Genomic DNA, 21,558 nt, shown 5'->3' with positions numbered 1-21,558 from the left:
ATGATCCACGCACTAAGCTTAATATGAAATGATGAGGTGTGTTCCCTGATTTTGTTAAATAAATCAGGGGTTCCCAAAGGGGGAGTCGCGAGACACTAAAGGAGGGTCACAAGAAGTTTTCCAGAATTTGAAAAAAATGATTCAAGTAATCTAAAATTGCATATTTTACCCATGGCCCCTATTTGGCACCTATGTTTTGGGGGTTGCAGCCTGAAAAGTCTGGGAACCCATGGTATAAATGATACGTTATTATTCCTGTGTGAAAAAGTTTGGAAATAATGCTCCTATAATTCCTTAGCTGATGTCAACAAATAACCACACGTCTGATTTTTGATATATATGGGATTTGTCCTTCAAGGTAAAAAAAAAATCTGGTGCTATTTATAATCGGTCCTCAGCAAAAAAACATTTTTTTACTGTTCTCTTAGCTTGAGGATTAAATCAGTTCAGCCTGCTGTCTAATACTGCTCATTGATTGTTTTTTCCTGAGGTGCATTCCATGTGTAAATGTCAGTACGTCATTCCGCATTCTCTGTTTGATAGAGAACTAACACACAATGCCCTCAGCTAAAACTAGCTTATTCAAACAGTCTAGAGAAAAGTAAACAAAATCAATGAAAAACACTTGAGGGGAAAGTATTTTTTCTGTGTCACTCAGCTGAAAAGATTACAAGTGTTTATTATGAAAATATAATTGCGATATTAAAGGTTACAGTACTTTAAACAATTTATTCTGAGACACTTCAAACTACTTATTTCATCACTACATGTATTATTATTATGATTATTATTATAACCTTTATTTAACCAGGAAATGCTCATTGAAATTAAAAATCTCTTTTTCAACAGTAGGCAGGAGCACAGTTACAGAGTTACAATTTTTCATAAATACAAATAGCAGACGCATACAACAGCTACACAACAGGTACCTCCAGAAAAACAGCATGTCACATTTAAACAAAATATCTGCAGACAGATGCTTCAGCCTCCAAGTCGTTTAAGGACCACTTAAAAGCATTCAAAGATATCATATCAGACAGTTTTAGATCCTTTTGTAAGGCATTGTAGGTCGAGGAAGCAGCAAACCTGAGGGGCTTTTTCCCAAGTTCAGTCCTGACCCTTGGAACAGATAGTAATAAAAGATCCTGAGATTGAAGATTATGAGATCCTGAGTTCTTTTGTGCAATATATGTGAGGAGGTAAGAAGGAAGTAGTCCTAGGATGCATTTATAAATAAGAAGATGCCAATGTTTTTTTCCTGCGTGACGACAGGGAGATTAGTATATGCAATAAAAGATAGTCAGACGGTATAGTTTTATTCAGTTTAAATTTATTCTTTATGTCTTCAGCAACACATCTGGGTTCAGCATTAAAAATATTGTATCAATCATTTGAGCTCCTGAAGGCATTGCACACTGTATATGGCACCACTCTAAATGATGAGATTTCAATGTGACCATAAAAACATCAAACAAATGTCAACACAATTAATAGGTTACTTACATTGAATAATATTTTTAAAAAAATCTGCTTTGTATATATCTAAAACATTACAATACAGTAAAAAAATATCAAATACAATAATATTTAAGACAGCAATAGTTTATGACACTTATACAGTAGAATCTCTGCGGTTCCATTACTGGCATCAAGAAACGTTCACTTTGGTAAAACATTCTTACAAACCTTACTGAAGATCAATGTCAGAACTGCAATCATCGACATTGTTAGCAAGTGTTCACATTTATTGGTTTCCTGTCCATGACATGTTAGCCACACACTACATCTGACAGAAAACTAAAACCTCAAAGTCCCAATGATACATATTTTCACAGGGCCCATGAAGGAGTGAAGTGAGGATTTAGGCAGTGTTGTTTTAGAAACATACTAACATATCAATTTGAAAACCTCTGTGTAATGTAATGTAGATTTGTAGTGCAGTAAATATATTGGCTAAATTACTAAAAGACCAAAGAGGTTTCCGAACGTTGATACATCAGCTGACAGTATTGATCCAAAGAACAGCTTTTCCACACTGGACTGTAAATTATGCACCAAAATTACATTTTACTTCAAAACTTCATCCTATATTAAAAAAGTATTGTGGACACTTCTAAAGATGAAGTAACAATCCTTCACATCTCAAAATTTGTGACAAAATATTTTGCATTCACTAAGTGAGATCTAAAATTTTAGTGCAAGTACCTTGTGAATTTCAATAAATTGTCTTTTGTGCTTGGTGTATAAATGAGTATAAATCAAATCAGGCAAAACTAAAAGACAACACAAGAGTCAAATGACAACATTGGAACATTATTTCTGTGTAACAAGCCCCTGACTGAGTAAAACAATTTGATGTAGCCACTTTGACGTCACCCATGGGTTTGTAAACTCCCATTTTGAAGCCTAGAGTTCTGGCAACTTGCTACATTATTAACAGTAACACATTTTCTCTTTTTTTTGTTTTATGCAAGAAAGCAGTCTTATCAGCAGTGATGAGAGCAGAACAAGCTAAATATATCTGCTCCAAAACAATCCTGGATCCAACTGGCTTTATATTAATCATAATAGAATCATATTTTCTCTTAAGTGCAGCTAACAACCCAGTCATAGATGTCGACTGCTTACTTCCACTCCACTCTCAAGTTGCTAGAGGGACTGTTAACAATGAGCAGCACAAAATAAAGGATATCTTGGCCTTGAATTTTCTTTTTGGCTACATCAAAAGCCTCCGAAAACTTTGTGTTGCTCCCACAGCTGATGGGTTGCAAGATTTAAGAGGCCGTAAACTTGTTAGATAAATCTAAGAATCTAAACTGAGATGTAAGGTCATTTTTCTCCTGGCATCATACAATTAGATTTCTTTCAGCTATCAGTGCAATCTCTCCATTGTTTCAAAGAAAAAAAAACTCATCTTCAAGGCACATCCACATTTGCTTCTATTTAATATCAAGATCTATACACCCACTTCTTAAGCCTGGTTTACACTTCTGTGTCAGATCAACGGCATAACCTATGCAGCTCCTGTGCCTATGCAGAAGCCAACACATGTAGCTCCTCCTCCAAAGTGTAACTACGTGTAGAATGGACGCTGACTGACTGCCGGCAATGCATTTCCTGCATTCACAGCACTTCCGGGATCACAGCATAAGAAGTATAAACCAGCATTTAGTAGAAGTCTATGAAAAAAACCCATCTGTCTCTGTGACTCTAGTGCGTGGATACTGCTGTCCTCACTAGAGTGTATTTTCATTATGTTTTAGGCATTGGGATATGCAGAGTTTCTAAAGATATCAAGACAGTTCACTGTGATGAGGGCACCGGTCAGCTGCCTCCATTGCCTGGTGGCAGGGTTTTTCATTTTGTCCAGGAACAGGTGCAGATCCTGGATCATGTTCCTGTAACTGTCTCCATAGCGCAGACTCCAGGAGTACAGGAAGTCATAGGCGGGCTTCCACATCGACTGAAACAGACCAGGAAATAAAAATGAGTATAGCAAGCTGGCCGTCATATGTCTTATATATCATTGTCTTCTGGCTGTGTTAATGTATGACATTATACCAACCTGGGAACCAACTTCTCCAGTCTTCCCTCTGTGCGGTGCTTCGTAGCCAGCTATCTGAGTACTGGACAGTTTTCCCATCTTATCAGCAAGTTCCCGCCATCGCACTCCCAGCTCCACAGCAGTGGACAGAATGACGGTGTTCTGGATCAGCTGGGCCGCCAGATTCACTGAATCCATCCTCAGAAGACCCTGGTGTGATGAACACAGAGAGGAACTGTCAAATGCTACAATTTCCAAACCCCACAGTTTTTGTCAGGGCTTCTGTTAAAGCCAAGGATCATTCAGTTCAGGAAAAAAGGATTTGAGGTCAAGACTTACTTTTTCCATGTCCTTTCCATTGTTCATAGTCTGACTAGTAACTTGAGACCCAACAATTGAGTTAGGGGTGAGAGGCGACATTTACAACCAGATTATTGGCTGCTATTATATCCAGATGCCCGTTTGTGGAGATCAATGAAATGCATAATTATTCTTGGATGACCGCGGATGCTCTATAACCCATGCATTCTTTCTATCCTGCTCTCCATACAGACTGTTTTCCTACTTATAGCTTGTACACCCAGAAATGGAAGTGGACACTTGGACTTAAAATTGAAACCACAACGCTTCAGAGATCAAGAAACCTGCACTCCACCCACTCTTTTTATATATTTTATATACAGTGAGGTGTAACTAGAATGAGTAATTTGTCTGTGCATTTGAATTTTTTTTTCTGATTTTGATAGAAAAAAATATCTCAGCTTTGTTTCCTTGACTTACCACTATGAGCTCATGCATGAACTTCCTGGTCCTTTCAGCGTGGCAGTCTTCCTTCAGCCTTTCCAGTACACTGGCCACTTTATCAGCCTCAGTCTCAGCACACCTCCGTGTTATGGAGTCCAAAGACAACTTTCTGTACCCTAGAGCATCAGCAAATCCTCTCCAGCTGCTAATGTGTTCAGTGACCAGTGTCTCGATGGCAGAGTACATGTAAGTAAGCTTCTTGAAGGGCAGCGTCATGTTGTCCAAGAGGACCTCTGTGGTGATGTGAATCCCGGTGAAGTCTATCACTTGGTCTCTGGTTATGAGCTTGACGTTTTTGCAGTGCACCAAACCAGTCCTGCCTCGGAGGAATCCGATGTACCATTCCTTGACTTTTGAGTTACCCACAGATCTAACAGTGTCTCTGGACAGGAGAGCCACTGTGTCCCCCTTGAAGTACTCCAGAAGGTACTCTACACGAGGCTGACGAAGAACTGACTTCAGAGCTACACCGTACCACTGTAGGTTCACAGGTCTGTCTGCAAATTTGGGTAAATCTGGACCACTTTCCTCAGGAATAGGTGCAGTTCTTGCCAATTCAATCCGCTTGTCTGACTGCTTATGAACTCGCTTTTCAGATCTGCTGGGTGCTGCAGGAGGGGAAGGCACTGGGAAATGTGCCACAGTGGACCCACTGGAATCCTTCACATCTAGATCTAGTTTGAATGGAGTCATTTCTGTATTACCAGAAAATGCTACTGCGACTGGAAGATGCAGAACTGTGCCTATTTTGAGCTGACTTTGCCTCACTTCTTTCAGTTCGTCCTCAGGTTGGATTTTAAACATGGAGTCTGCGAGGCTGATTCCTACATTTAGGTTGTTCAGTTTGTCAGGTTTAAAACGGTGTTTTCCCCAAAGCTGCAGAATGAGCGGAGGCAGGTTTTTATTCCCTTTACTGATAGCTGAAAATGGAAGCTTGGGGGGAACGTCCTCATGACAGCAAACCACTATGACAACCTTGAATGATGGATGGATGTACCTTGGACCGTAAACTGCGACTGTGATTTGACGGTCAAGGTAATCCCAAACTGATGTAGCAGGGGCCTGGATTGCAGAGGCCTCTGCCACTGCAATCACATAAAAATGTGTCTTCAAGTCCTGCACCTTCATCTGCATCTTGTTCTTGTGAATGAAACAGTCGTTCACCTTAAGATATGGTCCGTCTCTTTTATTGGACACCAGCCCGGACACAGTCGTCATCACCTGACTCAGTGAATCATCCTTGACCTCTCCAGACAGTTTAATATCCAGAGAGATGCACTTCTTTATGTTGATGTTGCTGAGGACGACCTCTAGAAGTGGACTCATGGTGGTTACATAGTTGTTATTGAGTCCTGGAGGAGGGTCTAGCATTGCTTTTAGTGTAACTTCCTGGACTTCTCCAGGAGGAACATGGCCCTCTGGTATATGGATCCTGATGTCAGAGTCCGGTAACTGAACTGTACCTCCAGCATGGCTGATCTTGGAGATGATCTGGAAGTTTGATGCCTGGGTTTGAGCCCATCCTGGGCTCAGACTTAAGTCCAAACATGAGCGTGTGAGCTGCCTGTGACTCAGCCAGGCCATCTTATAAGCCTCTCTGTCATTCTTCAGCCACTCAAAATCTGGATTCAGAACCGGCCCAGGTGGTGTGAAGCAGTTCTCTTGTTTTGGCACTTTTCTCTCCAGATCATCCAGAATGTCTGAAGCACTTCTCCATCTCCCGGATCTGTTGCTCACTTTGTGTTTATTCTCCAGAAAGTTTCCCACGTTCCCTTCATCTGAAGACGTGCTTATGACATCGTCATTATTTGTGTCCACTTGTTTTTCAGTGCTTTGTTTTGCATTTGATGTGTTGGCATTTTGTTTGTCCGTACTGTTATGCACTATGTCATCCAAGAAAGGATTTGATCCTGACAGCTTGTTCCAAAAGGGGTTTTTCGTCTGCAGAAGTGCAGCTTCTGGCTGTAAAAGTGGCCACTCTGAATTATTTTTTACTTGTGTCACATACCCACCTGTGAAAATATTAGGATTTGGTTAGGACATCTGTGAGCATTATCAAACAGGTTTTCAGAACTGGAAAGAGATTGTTAATATTGACGAAGAAGTGTTACCATTCAGGTTGTTATTAACTGAGGCATTGTCATTCAGATCGATCAGCGTCCCCTCAGATCTACTCCGCATTAGACTCCCAACACGTTGGAAGGACATTGCTTTTCCAGCTGCCATGTTTCATCTGTAAACACAAAAACATCATTGTTTTTTCCTAAAACCTGCAGCTTTTATCTGTAATTCTGTAAACAATACAACCAGGGGTCCTGAAAAAGAGCTGAATTAATACCCTATATATTTGATTGATAAAGTATTCCTTTTAATTTATCTAGAGCTGAAACCATTTTTTTAAAATTTATTATTTAAAAGGACAGTGCATATTAATTAACACTTCTGTAAATATGCCAGAATTAGCCAAAAGGCTAGTTTACGGCCGTAGTCCCTTGCTAGATGTTAAAAAGGCTCCCTAAAAAGATCCAGATTAAACAAAGATAAAATAGAGTAAAATAAGATCAAGATAAGAAGGTAGAGGAGAAACCAAAACACAAACAAACAAAAAAGAGAAGAAAAGAAAAGTACAAATAGCACCATACGATTAAAAATGACTAAAAGCTACATGAGGACATGATATGACCGTCTTTGAGAAAGTGTCCATGGACATAAAATACATGGAGCAAAACAGTCAGGAAGCAGCAATAAGGAAATGTGAAGGAAGACACAAGCAGACACAACAGGACAACATTTAACAGTGCTGTACACATTTGCATCAGGCAGTGACTATCAATTAAGCAAATGTGTGATCAACTTTCATTTTAAAATGTTATTCAGTCAATCAATCCATCTTCATTGCCCATTCCTAATAAATGTTATCTCATGACACTTAACAGAAATAACTTGTCTACATCAAACATTTTTAATATTAACGTTAGATTAATGAGAGAAGAAATCTCAAACTTTCACTTTTTGCACCTATAAATATTTGATGGTAACCGTTCTCCTTTGTCACAGTAAACAGGCTATGAAATGGCAATAATCTGGTAATATAATATGTGTTAGTTATTTTGAGAATTTGTGTGTAAGGTTATACAGTTGGCCTATTGTAAATCTGCCTGTACTCTGTGTTAACACTAGCAGTATGTCTTCACTACATCCTGCCCTACTTTACATTGTTACTATAGAGTGGAGTTATTTGGCTGGAAATAGATCACAGAGGCAACAGCACAGAATTGAACAAACCTTTGGTCAGTCACCATTCTATTATTATGAGCATTCACAGTGAACACATTGCCATAGTGGATTTTTTCAATGGATAAGACAATTTATTTGATGTAAACAGGCAATGCTTTCTCACTCAGCATGTGCACATTTTAAAATTTTGTATGGGTTTACTTTTCATTCCTCTCACACCACTTTGATGCTGTCAGATAATAGTCATCATAAATAAACAGCTTTTTAGATTTATTTTAGATTCAGCAGGGACATGTTGCAAACACATGTAACGTGTAAAACATGTATAACATCAAACCTACAGAAACTGAGTTCAAGCTGATAAACTTGAGTTTTTAACTATCACACTTTATATTGTTATCATAATAATGGTAATAAGACATGATAGTTATTTTACAATAATATCCCCATAATATTAGGGATGCACGATACTGGATTTTTGGCCGATATGCCGATATTTTACAACTCATTTAGCCGATTACTGATACCAATATTTTTTCCGGCACACCTAATTGCAGAGATCAATTCTCTTCTGTATTGGAATTAGCGTACAGTATTATGGTGATACTCTTAACACATTTGTTATGTAATATTAATTTCTTGTGCAAAATAAGAAAAATACTTAAAACTTAAAATTTGGATGATGCTCTCCCTGAGACAATCATAACAATTCCCACAACTAGGGCAAATTTGGCCAATTTCACATTTGACATAGTAAGTAAACCTGACCTCTGTTCACAGGGAACATGTGGAAAGTGCAACTGTACAGCAATTAAACCCAAATTAAATAAAATGGTTTACTCTTTGACAGTAAATGTGCCTAAATTAGTCAGCTACATGTACCTTACAGCTTGCTTCTTAAATTCAAATTTAACTTAAAACATGAGCCCAACATGTGTGCAGCAGAGCATTATTTTATCGGTTAATTATATCGGTAGATATATCCGATAGTTCATTTTAAAGCCAATATCGGCCGAGAATGTGCCGATAATATCATGCATCCTTACTATAATATTCTTAGAACACTAATATCAACTGACAGTATGTTAAATTCCTTCGGAACAAAAACTTTGAGCGTGTCTTGGGTTATCAGAGATTCTACAGCAAAATTTCCATTACTGTCTTTATTAGTTATGCAAAGCTATAAGCATCTCAATAAGCATAATTTACAATGCTTTGACACATGGCCAAACCAATACCCAGACAACAAAAGACATAAGAGTTAAAGCATTGTTCAATCTCTACTATGTTTCCTTCAGCACAGTGGGCCTCAGGCTTACTGTCTGTCACAAGAAACTGTTCCAAAACTGAAAATTCTTTTCAGCCTGTCACTTGTTTGCGTAAAAGGACACTACCCATTCATGACATGTCACAGTGAGTCAGTCATTAATAATGTAGTTTCCTACACCAGTGCACAAAAACAGGTTGGTCTTGTCAAGCCAACGACACAGTAGTCTCTTCTCTCAGTGCGTCTTGCTATGATCAAAGTGCAGTGCCACTGTAATGAAGACAGTCAAAACTTATTTTCGGATTAAACACAGCATGAAAGACTCCATACTGTGCACTGTGATTCCATACCTACAACTATAACCCTTCTCTGTATAAATCACTTTCAATCGTGATCTTCTTCGTGTTTTTAATTTACCTTTATATTCAATGAGGTGAAACTACTTTATAAAAAATCTTACATTCGCAACTATATATAGGCTGATCCAGAAAACTGATTATGACAAAAACACAGCAAAGACACTGTCAGCTGAAGAGGTGAGTACAGGCTAGTTACACTTTTTAAAAATAATGATACATTTCTGACTCTTCCTATTATGAAAACACGACAAAATAAAAATCCACCCAATGCGAGAAAAGTAATCAAAGTTTGATCTCACCGTCCGCACGAGGTGGTTGTGTATTTACTTGAGCGGGCTGGCAGGGAAAGAGTCCACTATCGTTTACACTTGTTTTCTAGGGCGTACCTGCTCCTCTCATTACAACTCTTACTGCGCTCGGGCACGGAGCATTTTGGGACTGGGAGTTTAACACACGCACAGGAAGCCCGACGGAGGAGTGGCCTCTCGTAATTAGGAACTACAATACCCAGAATGCACCGCTCTGTTTACGCACGAGACTTACAACACCTGAAACTGAGCGATACTTGGCTTGGCAGTATCGACATGAGTCTGACTGAAGTGATAAGCATGCTGTGGCACAGACTGGAAGTTACTCATTTGACAGAGATACACTCAAAAACACAGCTAATGCTTATTGTTAGAATTTAGCCTAAAATGAATTAAAAGTCAAATATACTTATTTTTATTTTATTTTTATTTTATTGTATTTAACCAGGAGAAAACCATATTGAGATTAAAAATCTCTTTTTCAAGTGGGTCCTGGCCAAGATCAGCAGCAGCACATTCCAGAAAAGTTACAGACCAACAACACCTAATTCTAAAACATGACAACATATCATGGGTTTCAGAACAAAAGTTATCAGTCAAAGCATTTAAAAACTAAAGCATCTTCCTCAAAAGCCTTCAGTCTGCTTTTAAAAACGCTTAAAGAGACATGCTCCCTCAAACCCAGGCTCTCCTGCAACAGGCTCCAGGCTGCAGGAGCAGCATATCTAATACTCTTTTTACCCATTTCAAGATGCACTCTGGGGACTGAAAACAAAAGCAAGTTTTGTGACTGGGTCACAGAGCGAAGACTGTAGCTTCCAGTATTTTTTAAATGAATAAATTATTTTTCAGTTTTGGAACAGTTAAAAAATAAAATAAATACAAGGGAAGCAAGTTAAGAATCTCCTTATAATCAAGGACATGCCAGTGATGTAGCCTACGGATAGAGTCCAGCCAACTCAAGCATATACAGGGAGCAGTGATGGGTTAGAGAAGCCGACTAAAACAGCACTCGCAGTCCACACATTGGTGGAATTGAGGCAACAAACGGGTGCTGCTATAGTTTTTGAAGTTGTGCTTCTTACTCTTTTTGCTCTGGTATCCATTATTTCTGTTCATTCTGTGTGTCATCGTCTCTGTTGATTTAAAACACGGTAGATCAAAGCCTTATTCAACTGAGAGGTATACAGAACTTGATCTCATCAAGAAAAAAGCAGTGCTATCTTATGTACTGGGCTGAAGGCCTGAATAGATCAATAACTGAGACTGTTGCATCCCTTTTGATCTTTAGATACATGATATGAAACCCCAAATGCATGTGGCACACTTTTAAATCATAAATAAGTCATAATAGAGATTCATTCTGTGTCTGAAATATTTGAAGCTTGCTGATTGTGCAGCAACTGATAACTTTGCAAATTAAACTCTCAAGATTTCAAACCCTAAATATGAAGACATGATTTAAATTCTGTATTCATAACCATCTAATGCAGTAGCCTGGACTCTCACAACAGAACTGACAGTATTATGTAAATCATATGACAAATATATTATTTTTTGCTACTTGCCTATCTGTTTCGCATTCATAGTTCTATGCATGAGAAACTAAGTATTTACCTCTTCTCTAGATCCCCCCACAAAACAATCTGTAACTTCAGCTCACTATCAGATAACAAACTATCTAAAGGAGAGGACAGACTTGTGAACAAACCCTGCTCTCTTGTGGCTGTTTTGAGAATATCAATAGCACAGTTTTTTAAATCCTGGAATTTTTCTTTTGAAATTATTTTGAATTTTAGATTAGAAGATCCCAAAGAAATATAAATTAGTTCTAAGAAGAAGCACTGCCTGTGAATTAAAACCTGTATAAGCTCATTCCTCGGTGCTAAAAATATGTATTCTCCTATTATAGAACATGGAACGGTCAATAAAATCTGAACACAGTCGTTACCTGCCATGTTCAATGATTGTGCACATCCGTTCCTGAACATAGTTCATATTGCAAAAGAAGGAGGCTGCTTAATGTGTCATATTTATAAAGGGAATATAGAGCCTATGATGAAGCTGTAGTGCTCCTTAAAGACAGGGGTTCCCAAACCTTTCAGCCTGGGACCCCCAAAATATAGGTGCCAAAGACTCGTGACCCCCACTGTCTCTCGTAATGATGAAATGTCGCTTCATACTTCATTTAGCTGGTCTGCAGAAAAATAGCCCACCTATTGGGTAATGTAGCCTACCTAAGTGGGTAAAATTTTAGGTTACTTAAAAAAATACAATTCTGTAAGACACATCATGACCCCACAGGGGGTCCCGACCATAGACTGTATAAAATATGGATGTAGTATCCGTGACGTCACCCATCTGTTCCTGAGTGCTGTTTTGAAGCCAATCGACGGCGGCAGCCATATTGGAAATGCGGAACTCAACCAGGCATAGTGTGACGTAAAGAGGCGGAGTTTGAGCCTCCTAGCCAACAGCTATGTGTTCCCGTCCGGGAGTCAAGTCAGTCATGTCCTTATTTGGGCAAAAACTCGTAATCTTAATATCTTCTGAACCGTTGCGTTAGAAGAAAATTCACCCCCGTACAGTGTGTGTCGAGAGAGAAAGTAGCTACATAGTGCCAAGCCGTTTTTTGAACCAGGCTGTAAACATGTTTATTAATGCTGCAATGTTTATTTGAATTGGTGTTTATGTGGTTTCCAGTGTTCCTGCAGCCAGCCTCATGTGGATTCTCGATGAATTGCAGTTTATAACACTTCCGCATGGGCTTCATAGTTTGAGACCGGAGGTTGCCGCTTGGTCCAGACCCACACTTTGGGAACCCCTGCTTTAAGCATGCATTAAGAGCTGCATTTAACAGTTAAACCTTTTTATCAATGTAATGTTTTTATATCTCTGTCAAGGTCTTTTTTTTGGTCAATGCTTGAAGGAAGATTAACTTTATAACTTCCACTGTTTGTTTTCTCATGCCTCTAAATTTCCTCTTAAAATCAAAGGTCTTAATAGAATCAAAGAAAAGCATGTCTGTATTTTGAAATGCACAATATTCAACCCCAATTATGCCAAGTGCAGTTTTTAGTCCTTAAATCTCTTCACCACTATGAAACACCTTCCTATATAAGTGTAGATACAGTTATACTGTAGATTAAACAGAACACTCTGCAAATTACTGAGAACCTATTCCATATAAAATAAGTCCAACACAATAAAATTAAATTCCACTTCCCCATGACTAAAATTATATGAACACATTTGGAAACACATTAATACAATTAATTACTTTAGTACACTTTTCATTGATTTTTTTCTGATTACTTTTCTCTGCAGCTTATTTCATTGGAATGTTGTTCTGAAGGAAGAGAGGAACTGTTCTGTTGTGTATCAAAATATATCAAACATACCAGTAAAGTCACATATTTTCTTTCACACTACTCTGTGATCATATTTCAAATGGATCAAAGTTCACCAAAGCCAGCTAACCCTAATTTATTTAATTGGAATTCAAATTGTATTCACATTTCACAGGAGTTCAGGATAAACTTTGGATTACTGAGAGCTTCTTTTTCAAAATAAGAATCACAGAAAAACTACTGAATATCTTTGGTTTGAACACAGTGTCAGAAAGCATCATGTTTGTGCCACTTGGTGGAGCCATTTATCCATTGTTCATTTGGTCAGACTCAATCCAGCAAGTGAGGAAAAGTGCAATGGCAGAGATTCTGAAAAGTTTTTAAAAGTTGCATGTAACTATGAGAAGATGTTATACCAAAGAACATCCAAATAAGTCTGCTTCTTTATCATTATGAAGCATTAACATCCAAGAGCAACCCTTCCATGGAGATGAGAGCTGCAACTAAAGATTTCATTATTGATTCATTAACATCCCGATTTTAGTCTGTGTTGATTTCTTTTGAAGTCTTGTTATTTTGCTCATGATTGGTTTGAAAGGTTAAACCTACTAAAATAACATGTTTAAAATAAGGAGCATAACAATATAAGTATGGAAGATTTTAAAAACATTGGATTTTTTAAAACAAACTTGATGTTTCAAATATATTATCTGTAGAGAAGACCATCTAGTGTTACATTAGGAGTGCTTTGATTAGTGTACATGTGAAGTTTTAGACATGTAGTCGAAAAGAAAACATGACCTTTGGGTTTATTTTATTTTTGATATCAATGAAGCAGAATAAACACCAAAATAATCTGACTCAGGCCTTACCTGCTGCACAAACTAATTTGTAGCACGGAAGAACTGGCTTATTATAGTTGTGAACAAATTGATCATGTGGGGATTTACCCAGATAGCACTGGAGAAAATATATATTTTGACATCACCCCATTCAGGAGTCCCAACGTGAAATCAGACTAATATGATTTAGTCATTTAAATGATATTTTGAAAACTAGCAGAGCTTCTTTCTGTCACATTCAGATAAAACACCACCTGTGTGACATCAGGGAATCTAAATGACTGAAATCATTGTGTAAACAGCCCTGTCACTGCTGCAGCAATTACTGTAAATGATTTTGACTCACCTCCTAACCGCCTCAAATTGTCTTTCGTTGGAGTGTGATTGGTTTGATGACAATGACTGTGTGGTTACCGGTTTTAACCACAAAATTGGCCACGGGGCATGATGGGTGAGAGATGTCACCATAGAAACTGTGATCTGCTGGTAGAGCTTGAAAACCCAATAAATCAAATCATGTTTCTCATCATATTAACAACAGATGACACAACACAAGTGTTTCGATGACACCTCCATGAAGACTGTGGCAAAGCTTGCATTTTATTAAGAGGAATTCATTGGTCAGGTTAAAAATATTGTTTCGAAGGTGACCGGATTAAAGCTGGTTTGGCTGCTAACGCACAGCGAGCTCTAAACCATAGATGTGATAGTGGCTTCGTCCACAGTTGGCAGTTTAGCCTCTTTGTCCTGGCATGTGAGCTCTTCCTCTCTGAGGCAGCGGCATGACATTCCTATGAGGACCAGGTGATGCTGCAGTACTCATGGGAGGTGTTATTAACATGACAACATAGAGCCAAATACTCTCAGACCAAAGGCAAACATGACTTCTGATATTTACTGATCTGGATACTTTTTTTGCACAGTATGTTTTAGTCATCTTTTGACTCAGTGGAAAACATAAAAAATATTGAGTGTTGAAGGGTAGTTTTAATACACTGTACCAATAATGAATATAATGATATTTCAATGGACATTTTCTAAGTTTAGTTGAACAGTTTGGATTTCAATGAAATTTCTTTATTCATTTGCCATTTTTTGACTAACAATTATTTTGTCAGTAGTGTTATTTTCTGAATTAAGTTTCTGGTTAAAACATTTAAAAGTAATATTTTTTATTGATAAACATCCTGTTATGTTCAACCTTGTGACAGAAAATATCCACAAAAAAAATATTTAAATTGTCCCTGCTGTCTCATGTAGGTGTGTTTACTCCCATGTCTGGACTGGTTAACAACTATGGGGCATTCTTTAGCTTAATTTCCGCTTTGAATTGCTTATTGTTTTATTTATATGGAGCATGATTTATGGTTAATATAACAGCTGAACAGGATCTTAAAGTTTATTTAACCCAAAGCCAACTGCATGATCTTTCAATGCACCAAGTAAAGGAAGACTTCTTTAAAGCCCATCTGCTACACCATTTCAGTGTTGTTTTTTTCACTTACACTGGTTTCACTTTAAACTATGACTGGCCTGCAGCCTTTTCTGCTTCACTGCAACATTAGAAAAAATAATTTTGCAGGTGAAAGAAGGCAGGAGAAGAAGAAACAAAAGTTGAACCAGCTCCTTCCTCTGAATGTGTACTGTATGCATGCAAATGTCTTCAGTGCTACATTTTACTGTGTACACTTCAGATAACTTCACAGCATCACTTTTTTTTAGCAAAGTGACAAAATTCAGAATCACTCATACGAGAGGCCTTAGTGGATATCCTCTAAACAGAGGGAATGTGTGACACTTTTATATACTTTGACTTTAATGATCTTATTATTTCACATATATAAAGCTATTTTTGTGAGTCCATTTAGTATTACATGCTTCTGTCTTCAGATAGTGTATGACTTGAAGCAAGCTCGACCTGCAGGATATGTGATTGGCAAGGCTTAGGTGTGTGAAGCTGGCCTTGTGTCCACCGTGTATGGATGCACCTCTCATAATGTGGATAAATGAATCATAGGAACCTCCAAGTGTTAGCTGAAGTAGTTAAATTTAAAGCCTGTTTAAAGGTGTAAAAAAATGTTCATGCAACAACTGAGAGAGAATTCAGCTCCATAGAACACCAGAGTTCAGACTCAGATTTGTCAGGAGGAAGTGAGTCCAGGTTGGGCAAAGAGTAGTTGTTATTTGACGTGGAGGCGCTAGATGGCGCTATTAAGCTGTGTATACAGAGCACTGGAGAGATAAGTTTCAAAGACATAGGCTTAGTTTTACATCACGGCTTTGATGATGAGTGCGCAGGACACAGGAGATTTAAATTAAATAGAATTGATGCTAACAGAAACTAGCTATAAACTACTATTAGATAAGATATAATAATTATATAAATAAAAAATAAATAACCGGGGGGTTCATTCTTTCACAGTTTCTGTCTGACAAAAATGACAGAACTCGTGGTGAAAGTGGAAGTGCAAAGAGACCCAACTGTTTGACGTCAGTCTGGTTTTTACAATATTACCAAAGATGGAATCATTTTTAAATAAAGGTATTTTCTAACTTTATATATGAAGATAAGTTGTACTATTTCACGTAAGCTCATTTTAAAAGGTTCAGTTTTTTTGTGAAAACGGGAGTGAGTTTGTCAAACTTCACGCCAAGTTAAGCACAAACTTACATGAGGACCAAAAATTGTCGCCTCGTAAAATGTTCTTCAATTACTCGCTATTTTGGGGAAAAAAACCCCACCCAACTCTTATTATATGCACTTGTATTTAGTGTAACTATTTAACTGTCAACACTCAACCCACTGCGCATTTATGAGCTAAATCTGTATGGAAAAAAAGTTGTGAGTAATTGTAGAGAAGGTCCGCTGACCAATAAAAGTTTGAACATAAAGGGATACAATCTGGTGAATCATTTTCAGAATTTGTGTGGGTAATTTAGTATAAAAATTAAATATAAATTATAACATGTAGCATTGGAAATAAATTGTTTGACATTTATCATACATTTTTTAAATTCTAATATGTTCTAATAGGGTTAACAATGAAGCGTGTGTGACCTGCGTGACTTCGACCTCAGGGAAGTTTGAAGTTTCATTTTTACGCTCAACAGAAAACACACATGGACCTGAAATAACTTAGAAAAAAAAAAAAAGCCCGTGGTCAATTTCCTACAGCACTTTTTTGAATGTTCCTCATGAAAAAGTTGATGCACCAATACATTTTGAATTTTGATGTTGAAATTTAAATTATTTGTCCGGAGGAGGCCTTGTGTCGCCCTGCAGGCCTTTTCCCCTCCCTGATCTTAAAACCTGAAAAACCATAATCTCTACGCGCAGGTCCTAAACGCAACACCTGTATTATTCCACATTAATAAACTTGATATATAAAATACATACATTTCAGACCATTTAATAATGTCATGGTAAAAAATAGATTTAATCGACTCCACAATGAGACAAAGTGAGTCGATGAGCTGATCTGAATTCATACTGACTTTATTGAGTGGCTCACATAAAAAGCCATTCTCGGAGGAGAAACAAAAATATCATCGTAAAATTAAAATCACTTTACAACATGCTTGCTTAAATTAAACTGGTGGGTAAACAGGAAATGATTTCCAAATCTTTTACAAATAAATTCAAAGTGCGCCTAATGATAGACCCCTAGATACAAGAAAAAAAGTGGTTAAATAGAACTCCCCACAATACATTTCATATCATGTCAAAAAAATCAAAGTACATTTTCTCGTATATTTCAAATATTTACTAGAGTCCATATACAACTAGAAATACCTATACAAAATCATCGTCTCCTGGACAAATACATTACTCACCTTTACATGGGGCTGTAATTATTCTAACCTACATTTCTCAGTATATACAACACATTTTGCAGCAAAGTAACCTCAGCTGGTTTACGTCCAGACTGCGCACATACTGTAGGCTGTGGGGTGAGTATTAATATGTGATACAAACCTACAGCATTATGATGGGATCAGAGAGATATAACGAACCAGTCCCAGCCCAAATCTTCCCAACCTTACAGGTGTTTGTTCCTACCGAGCAGCCCGTCAAAATGAACAATATCTCCTGCTCGATTATAAAGTGCCACAGTTTGGTTTGGAACATTATGAATGACAGCAGTAGCACAACTTACATTGCAGGCCTACATTTTTGTCCTCAGCAGTGTTTTCTGGTTTAGCGTGTTTGAGACAATATAAAGAGAGAATTCAAATCAGACCGCCAAAACATAAAAGTTGTGCCCTGTTCAAGTGTGCCTACAAAAGTTGATTACGCCTCTGGATGTTATAATGAGAAGTTTGTGATAGTACAGCTATGAAATTATGCTGTCATAAGTCTGAAACTCTTGGAAAAAAGACAAAAGAAATTGACCTTTTTCTTGCTGAATTTAAACACTTGGCATACACTAAAGTATGTCCACTTTCAGGTCCGCTTGGACATCACAACACTTTGTTGTACAGTTTTTTTTTTACTTCACTGAGAGGACTTTTAGAGGCCATTCATGCCTACTCCCTGGGAGGACTCAGGTGGGTGCAACAGGTCGGGAGAATGGCACGGAGGGCTCCCCGGCGCGCTGTGCTCGCTGTCGGTATCACTCCCCCTCTTTCCTCCGCTGCCCCCGGAACCAGAGCCGGCGGAGCCTCCGGCGCTGTGAGTCTTTACGTGTTTACTCAGGTGATCGCTCCGCATAAATCTCTTGTTGCACACCGGACAGGCGAACCTTTTCTCGCCGGTGTGCGTGCGTAAATGTCGCTGTAGCTCATCGGAGCGCGTGAACCTTTTCCCGCAAAAGAGCCAGTTGCACACAAACGGCCTCTCGCCGGTGTGCCACCTCAAATGCGCCTTGAGGTGCGACGTTTTCCCGTAAACCTTCCCACAGCCGGGGATGTGACAGCTGTGGAGACCTTTCCTCCGGAGGCTTGCGCCCGCCGGCCCCAGTCTCTCCGCTTCCTGGCAGTTTGGACAGTCGCACGTGGCTCTGCCCGAATACCGCCGAGCAGATGACCTCGGAGACCCAGCCAAAGACGCAGGTGGGCCCCCGGAGAGCATAGTCCCCCCTGCCCCGGCTAGCGGAGAGGGGCTCGTGTCCGGATAAGAGGATAACACGGGTTTGAAACCGTCCATCAGGTGCTGGCCGGTTGTCAACAGGTGTGGAGAAGGGCTCGTGCTGAACGCAGAGTGACTTAAAGTGGAGTAATCAGAATTATATCCGCCCAGAGGAGAGTGCAGGGAGGTCTGCAGCCCACCAGAATGTAAGGACGTCTGTAGTGCTGCTCCGTTAGGGTTCTGAACGTCAATCCATCCCGCTCCCACGTCCCACCACGCGGACGCACCGGTGGTTCCGACTTCTCCTGTGGGGATCCCGGGATGAGACGATTTGAACCAGGACTCATAGGGATGCGCCACGCTCATCCTCGGATAGATGCCCTGCAGACTGTCCACTGAGGTGTGCACCTTGGAGATGAAGACCGGCTGGTGGCTGGACTCTTGAGAGCCACCCGAAACTGACGCTTGGAAAACAGAATAATCGTTTCCAAAGTGTGAACCAGTCGGGGTACCGGACGTGAGGGAAAAAGCACTGGATCCACTCGAGCTGTTGGTGCCGAAAGAGTCCGGGATGCCGGATCCGTTACGGGACACTCCGAAGCCGGACAGGCCGGATCCGAGGCTGCAGCTGCTCGCGGCGGCTGCTCTCTTCCATGGGTGGAAACCTTTTCCAAAAGACGAAGAATTATCCGAAATAGTGGACGGTGAAGGGCTCGGACTCCCAATTTTGTTGCATGTTGCTGCTAACATGGCTAAAGGAGTCGATCCTAACCTCGGCTCCTCCTGAGGGAAACAGAAGAGATGTGAGTGAGTGAGTGAGTGAGTGAGTGAGTGGTCAGTCTAACAAGTCAAACAGGTTTATGCAGATAGTTCTAGCAGGGTTTCAGGTCAAATGAGAAATTGTAAGAAAAATCACTCAGATTGCAGTTTGTAAAAGTTTTAAAAACATGACCCAGGATTCTGATCACCTCCTACCTGAACAAACAGAAAGTAGACAACTGAAACTCGATACAGCAGCAACGCTCACAAATGCATGCCAAACAGGACAGCACAGAAAACATGCGCTTGTTTCGAGCACCAGCACAAACTTCTATCCCGTCTACACAGCCTGAGCTTTCTCACAACAAGCGCCTCTTGAAAATATAACCAACGCACTGCCTGTGCTGCCTGCTGTAAGTTTAATCCCCCTCCGCCGGACAATGACAAGAACTAATTAAACCAGCAAGAAAGTCCTTTCGACTCACCCCTAGAAGTGAAGTTGCCATCACACAAAAACAGTGCCCTCCTCAGAGGATCTTTTTATATTTATGAATCAGAGCACTGTTTTTTTAGAGGTGTGCAATACAATGATGTGTTCCGCCCATTCTTCCACAATTGTAGGCTCCTCTCCGGGCTTTGAAGTGCCGCTGTGACACGGGCGACCAATCAGCGGCCTCGTCCCGCCGCACCGCCACACAAACCACCGTGAGGTCATCAATAGAGCGCCCTCAGACAGCTCTCCACCCTCCTCCACCCCCACCGCCCCCTCCATAAGAAAAGACAGCGGAAGGAAGGTAAAGTTAAATGAGAGTGAATTAGGAAGGAGGAATTAGGGGGCCACTTATTGAAATTTTACAGAACATCACGTTCCATAAATTTGAAGAAAGCAGGACTATGAGCTGGGGTACTTCACATCTTTAGATTGTGGTGGGTTAGGCTCCATAAAGAGGTGGTAAACTGTCACCAACTAAAGAAACAGGCAGATTACTGACACATCATTTGACTCAAATTAAAGTGTTGTTTTTTTTATTTTAAAATTACTTTTTTCTCCTTTGCATTTTTTAAGCATTGGAAAGTTGGAACTTAACTCTTCTGGTACAAGTAGTCGAGTTTAAAGGTTAAAGTAGGTTAACTCTAACCCTCTGCGCGTAAATACATGTCGTTTCAGATTTTGTGTATGATATTTAAAGATTCTTGAGTAGTTTTCTCTACTTGGCTTCCCCTTGACTTATAATCCGTTATTATTAGCCAGATATTATTAGTATTATTGTTTAATGTTTTCGTTTTCCTGTTTTTGAAACGTATCCTGGCTCTGGCATGACTCCCCCCGCGTTTTTTTTTTCTAATTTTGTTTGACCAGTTTTAACTTCTTAGGACTTAATATACACAAACTATTACACAAGATACAAAGGTTGTCTTGTTCTGCTGCTGGACCTATATTACACCGCCTCAAACTTTCACTTCACTGTAATTGTGCTCAATTATCCTCAACTGTTTTGATTAAAAGTGCTAGATGCAGCATTCCGCCGTAGGGTGAGTTATTTTTAATGCTATTGAACTAACACACGAAGAAGAAGATGATTAGGGTAAATGGCTTTGGATTATTTGGCCTCGAAATAGAAAATAAAAAGGGAATATCTCTCAGAATGGTTATTGGCTCTGTTGCTGCGTCAGGTTAACTGAGATAATTTATTAAAGTAAGAGCTCACACTCTGTGTCAGACTAAAGATAAAATAAGCTGGTTTTATTGAATAGGTTCATCACTTTGCACACTAACATTTAGTTCAATCTATAGCTGAAGCTGCTGTTACATAATAAGAACATGTAGGCTAAACGCGCGTTGAACCCTGGGACTCTGTGGGCGCTATTAGCATGCAGTGTGCACCGGAGGCATAAATTTCATTTGAATTTCAAATTTAATAACGCAGGAGGTTTTTAATCATCCGCACTTTTATTTGTTTGATATTAACATGCTTATTGACCGGCTCTGTTGACCAGCTTGGTCATTACAGGACAGGGA

The 21,558-nt window shown here is 39.3% G+C and overlaps 2 protein-coding genes across 2 annotated transcripts; both read right to left on the bottom strand.

Annotated features, from left to right (window-relative positions):
* Positions 1-1,310: 1,310 nt before the first annotated feature.
* Positions 1,311-9,623, bottom strand: macc1 (MET transcriptional regulator MACC1). The gene is made up of 5 exons (XM_034698119.1): positions 9,511-9,623; positions 6,460-6,581; positions 4,325-6,360; positions 3,566-3,754; positions 1,311-3,463 (listed from the first exon to the last, which is right to left on the bottom strand). Exons 2-5 carry the CDS (start codon positions 6,572-6,574, stop codon positions 3,260-3,262), a joined length of 2,544 nt encoding a protein of 847 aa, XP_034554010.1. The 5' UTR covers positions 6,575-6,581; positions 9,511-9,623; the 3' UTR covers positions 1,311-3,259.
* Positions 9,624-17,186: 7,563 nt separating this feature from the next.
* Positions 17,187-20,124, bottom strand: sp8b (sp8 transcription factor b). Its single transcript, XM_034698121.1, has 2 exons — positions 20,024-20,124; positions 17,187-19,562 (listed from the first exon to the last, which is right to left on the bottom strand). The coding sequence occupies exons 1-2, from the start codon at positions 20,042-20,044 to the stop codon at positions 18,222-18,224; spliced, it is 1,362 nt and encodes a 453-aa protein (XP_034554012.1). The 5' UTR covers positions 20,045-20,124; the 3' UTR covers positions 17,187-18,221.
* Between the last annotated feature and the right edge of the window lie 1,434 nt (positions 20,125-21,558).

Source organism: Notolabrus celidotus, chromosome 12 (assembly GCF_009762535.1).
Source record: "Notolabrus celidotus isolate fNotCel1 chromosome 12, fNotCel1.pri, whole genome shotgun sequence".
NCBI classification, from domain to species: domain Eukaryota; kingdom Metazoa; phylum Chordata; class Actinopteri; order Labriformes; family Labridae; genus Notolabrus; species Notolabrus celidotus.
Note: the sequence above shows the minus strand (reverse complement) of the source record. Positions and strands in the feature narration are given on the sequence as shown.

Bases quoted from the DNA above. Each gene is read 5' to 3' on its own strand.
- macc1 (XM_034698119.1), bottom strand. From the start codon at position 6,574: ATGGCAGCTGGAAAAGCAATGTCCTTCCAACGTGTTGGGAGTCTAATG. The intron at 6,361-6,459 runs GTAACACTTCTT...ATATTTTCACAG, and splicing joins AGTTAATAACAACCTGAATG to GTGGGTATGTGACACAAGTA. The intron at 3,464-3,565 runs GTTGGTATAATG...GGTCTGTTTCAG, and splicing joins CTGGAGAAGTTGGTTCCCAG to TCGATGTGGAAGCCCGCCTA.
- sp8b (XM_034698121.1), bottom strand. From the start codon at position 20,044: ATGGCAACTTCACTTCTAGGG. The intron at 19,563-20,023 runs GTGAGTCGAAAG...TGTTTCCCTCAG, and splicing joins TGGCAACTTCACTTCTAGGG to GAGGAGCCGAGGTTAGGATC.